Below are 4,167 nucleotides of genomic sequence, written 5' to 3' on the forward strand. Positions count from 1 at the left end.
TGGCGAGGATGTCGACCCAAGACCAATGCTTCTGCTGCTGTTTCGTACGTTCTTATGCTCTTTCTGTTTGAGGTTATGTTTGCTCTAGATGTGTTTGGTTCTAATTCATATATGCAGATGCTATTACCTTCTCTCTGTCAGATTGCATAACTTGTTTTATCTCTGCTATATTAGTCATACTTTATCTAGTATTTCTGTTAATAAAATTATTCGGTAAATTGCTCATATTTCCAACAAAATGTACGTACGTATAAAGTCATCAAGAATCAAATCAAGAAGGCAGATACCGACAATCAAAATGACAGCGTTGGACGGCAAGACACATTCAAACAGCACGGTCCGAACGGATGCGAGTGGTTTAAGAGTCCGCGTTGGAGATGCTGGTTTATTTATGAGAGGAAAGCAAAAGTTTCTTGGGTTTGTTTCCAGGGGGCAAAAACCAACTTTGATCTTTGGAGGAGTACAACACACAGAAACAGAGCAGAGGTAATTCACACTTGCAGTTACAATTTGAGATTTTCGGAGTACTGTCTCATAGCTCTCCCGTAGGCTGGCCTTTGGGGAGAGAGCACCAGCTTTCTGGCAAATGTACGTACGTACCATGTCAAGAAACAAATCAACAAGGCAGACACCGACGATCTGCTTAGCATAACAGCTCTACCAACTAATTAAGCAGCGGCCTTATGCTGCTGTCACCTCATGCACACTCTCTCTGTGCAGCGGCGGCTACACCTGGGCGGCGACCTTGTCGACGACGGCGGTGTCGTCATTGACCTTGATCTTTGCCTCGCCCATCTCCACCGCCGCGGCCGCCTTCTTGGCGTCCTCCACCTCGTCGGCCTCGTCGCCGGCGTCCTCCCCCTTGCCGGCCGGCACGGCGCCGGCAGCGGGGCCCTTGTTCTTCCGGTAGATGGCGTAGAGGATGAGCTGCATCAGGCCCAGGAAGCTCCCGCACCCGTTGGGGATCTGCATGCATGCGCGCGCGTAAAAATACGTGTCAGCTTCTTTTTTTTACTTTTGAACTACATGTTGTACTCCAGCAATGCGCCGCATGTCTCGCTGGAGCATTCAATGGCTACAGCTAGCAGTGCAGCGCACACCGTACCGGCCGTGCAGTGCATGGGTTTGCTAGTACCCATCGGCCAGCACGACATGGATGGATCATGGATCAGAACGACATGTCGATGGGATCTTGGCTTGGCAGGGGTGGAGAAGAGAGATGACGTACGTAGATGAAGGGGTCGAGGCCGAGCAGGCCGTAGATGAACCAGGAGGTGCCGCAGAGGAACACGGAGAGCGACAGCAGGAACGGCATGTACTCCACGCTCTTGGTCTTGATCACCAACCTCTGCAGTGCACACACGCATGCATGGGTCATGACTGAATACATGGATGAAAACTAGAGGTAAATCAATTACAATTAGTCTGTGTGTCTGCGTGCGTGCGTGCGTGCGTGCGTACCATGATGGAGAGCGGCGAGGCGTACATGCAGATGGAGAAGACGGTGGCGGCGAGGCCGCAGAAGACCGTGCGAGCCTTGCCGTGCAGCGCCAGCAGCGACACCAGCACCACCGTGGCGAAGATGGTGGTGACCACGCTGAGGAGGCCCAGCATCCGGATCTTGGCCTTGCGCTCCGCGAAGATGAGGAAGATGACCACGTAGATTGCCTCGATCACCGACCCCGCGCCGTTGATCGTCGTCACCAGGATGTTGTTCGGGGACACGAACGGCAGCCCGTACCTTTAATCCACCCAACAAAACCATTATTTTTACCTGCCAAACACACTGAAATCGTAACCAGAAAACCCTTTTTCCATCGAGCTAGGTGCAAAGTAGAAACACATGAACGCGAGGACACGTCACTGCCCGGCTGGCAACGCCGACAGGCCAGGGTGGCCGTGCACGAACCGTGCAGCACAAATTTATCGTTCCCGGGCCCGTGGTACCAGTCACTGTCCCGGTGCTGGTAAATGGGCCCAGCACCAGCTTTCCATCTACAGAGGAAACCGGACACAGGCTAGTCATCTACGCTAGGAGCCAACTCACGCCTGGTTCCTTTCAAAAGAAGAAAAAAAAAACTCACTCCTGGTTCCATCAGCTGCAGTGTTTCTTCTGCACTGTTCGCTCACATGTTTGAATATACATGCCCAGAACAGATCCAGCAGGTGACCCTTGCAGGTTGCAAGCACGGAATTTTTCATTGTGAATTAAGCTGCTTTTGTGAAAAATGGCATGGAAGAACCGAAGAATCAGTCGTGCATGCGAAGGCTGTGTTGTTGCCGCTACTTTTTAGAGAAAAGGCCGGTGTGTCTATCTAGCCTTCTACCGGTACCAGCAGAGTGAAGCGTGTGGGTTGGGGAGCGGTTGGTTACCATGCGGATAGGAGGCAGTTGAGCAGCGTCATGTTGTATGGCACGCCGGAGAAGTCCTCCGTCGACTTCCTCTTGATGATCCTCCAGAAGGTGACGCTGCAGCAACACAGCACACAAGGATTTCTCACCGCTCAGAAGAAAATATTAATCGAGCACGCCGAGAAAAGCAGGAAATGTAGATCAGAGCTTCAGGAAATAATTAATTAGGGGTCATCCTCCTTTTCTAAAAAAAAAATAACAACAATGGAGTGCGACATGAGAGTTAGTTAGTCTGTCTCTAGATAGATGGTACACAGATTCTAACTTTCAGTCAGCATCAAAGATCTGCAGGGTTTCATGTGCTGACTGGTTGGTTTCTCAGAACCACTCTTCGAGAAAGAACGAAATGGTGCGTGGAGAGGAAAGCAAAGTTCAGAGAAGGCTGGCACTTTCCAAGAACAGAGCGCTATATCATTCACAGGTCCTTCTGTTTCCATGTTTGTGCTCACACCGCAAGAGCTCAGCGAAAGGAAACAGAGGAAATCAAGGAGGCTATGCGCCACAGGAGCACTTACACCGGCGACAGGAAGAGGAACAGAGCGATAACATTGCCTGCCAAATGAAAAACAGCCGTCAGACTCAGACCAATCCACAAAAGAAGATGAAGAAAAAAAGAACGCCAAACAGAGGGAAGAAGAACATCGGCCATGGCGCTCGCTCACCTGAGACCCCGAAGAAGAACCTCGCGATATGCTCCATCTCGGCGCGTCTACCCCAAGAACGCGGCGGGGGAGAGGGAGAGGTTAGGTCTATCTATCCTTCTCGGCCGAGAGAGAGAGGAGGAGAGGGGGGGAGTGGAGAGGACAGAGGAGTACTCGGGCACTCAGCTGCACCGAGTAGCTCTCAGCTCCCAACGGCTCGGTAATCAGTACCGCGCTAGGCAACACGGGAGCTAGCGTTACGAATGCGGCGTGTCTTTCTCTGCGTCTGCGGTGATGTGTGGCTGGACTGAAGGGGTGCGAGAGACGATATATAGGGAACAGAGAGAGGTGAGCAGGATGCAGAGAGTGGGCTTGCTTATTCATTTCGAGCTTATCTACTCCTGCGTGACGAAAGAATGTTCGGTGGGAAACACAAATACGCTCCGACAGTGATAATTCAGCAACACTGGCACGTACTCTGTCAAAAAGAAGTTCCTATATACGTATTACAGATGGAGTACATCGTACGGTCATTAATCCATCGGTACAAGACACTGTCATTTCCTTCGGAAAAGTAACCGCTCTAACATAAGTGTCGTGAGAGTATCGTGTATGTATAAATCTCTTCAAACGACTCCAAAATCAGCAACAACCTCTAGAACTCATCTCTCCTGCCTAAAAGATTTCCGCGATTGCCCACTATGGTGGCCACTGTAGCGGATGGGAGAGGCCACCGTGAAATCGTTTCTCCCAGCTTTTAAGTCTTGAGTAGGGCACTGTATTTTGCGATTCCGAGTTGAAGAGAAGTTTTTCCGACGTCTATTTTTTTTAATCTCGAAAAGTTGCATTTTTTATTTTTCATGTTTGTTTAGGAATGGATCATCCTGTCGATTTTTATGTGGGCGATGCCGCTATACGGAGGCATTTCAATGGTCTTCGTTGGTGGCGGCACCCATACTACATTTTTGCTGGATAATTGTCTTGGATGTGGAGTTATTTGCAACCACCTCCCCGTGCTGTTCTCTCATGCTTCGAACCCTCCGCGACCATGTGACACATGATTCTCTGTGCCCCTCCCCCCCGGCGCCAATGGCCCCCTCACCCACATCGGGAA

The 4,167-nt window shown here is 50.6% G+C and overlaps 1 protein-coding gene across 1 annotated transcript; it reads right to left on the reverse strand.

Annotated features, from left to right (window-relative positions):
- Window positions 1–418: 418 nt before the first annotated feature.
- LOC109757746 (bidirectional sugar transporter SWEET1a) lies at window positions 419–3,400 on the reverse strand. The gene is made up of 6 exons (XM_020316571.4): window positions 3,075–3,400; window positions 2,928–2,964; window positions 2,374–2,469; window positions 1,462–1,741; window positions 1,229–1,348; window positions 419–966 (listed from the first exon to the last, which is right to left on the reverse strand). Exons 1-6 carry the CDS (start codon window positions 3,109–3,111, stop codon window positions 727–729), a joined length of 810 nt encoding a protein of 269 aa, XP_020172160.1. The 5' UTR covers window positions 3,112–3,400; the 3' UTR covers window positions 419–726.
- Between the last annotated feature and the right edge of the window lie 767 nt (window positions 3,401–4,167).

The sequence above is a fragment of the Aegilops tauschii genome, chromosome 3, assembly GCF_002575655.3.
Source record: "Aegilops tauschii subsp. strangulata cultivar AL8/78 chromosome 3, Aet v6.0, whole genome shotgun sequence".
Lineage (NCBI taxonomy): Eukaryota > Viridiplantae > Streptophyta > Magnoliopsida > Poales > Poaceae > Aegilops > Aegilops tauschii.

Coding starts and splice junctions, on each gene's coding strand:
- LOC109757746 (XM_020316571.4), bottom strand. CDS start 3,111: ATGGAGCATATCGCGAGGTTCTTCTTCGGGGTCTCAG. Junction 2,470..2,927: donor TTCCTCTTCCTGTCGCCGGT/GTAAGTGCTCCT, acceptor GTGTTGCTGCAG/CGTCACCTTCTGGAGGATCA. Junction 1,349..1,461: donor CCTCGCCGCTCTCCATCATG/GTACGCACGCAC, acceptor TGTGCACTGCAG/AGGTTGGTGATCAAGACCAA.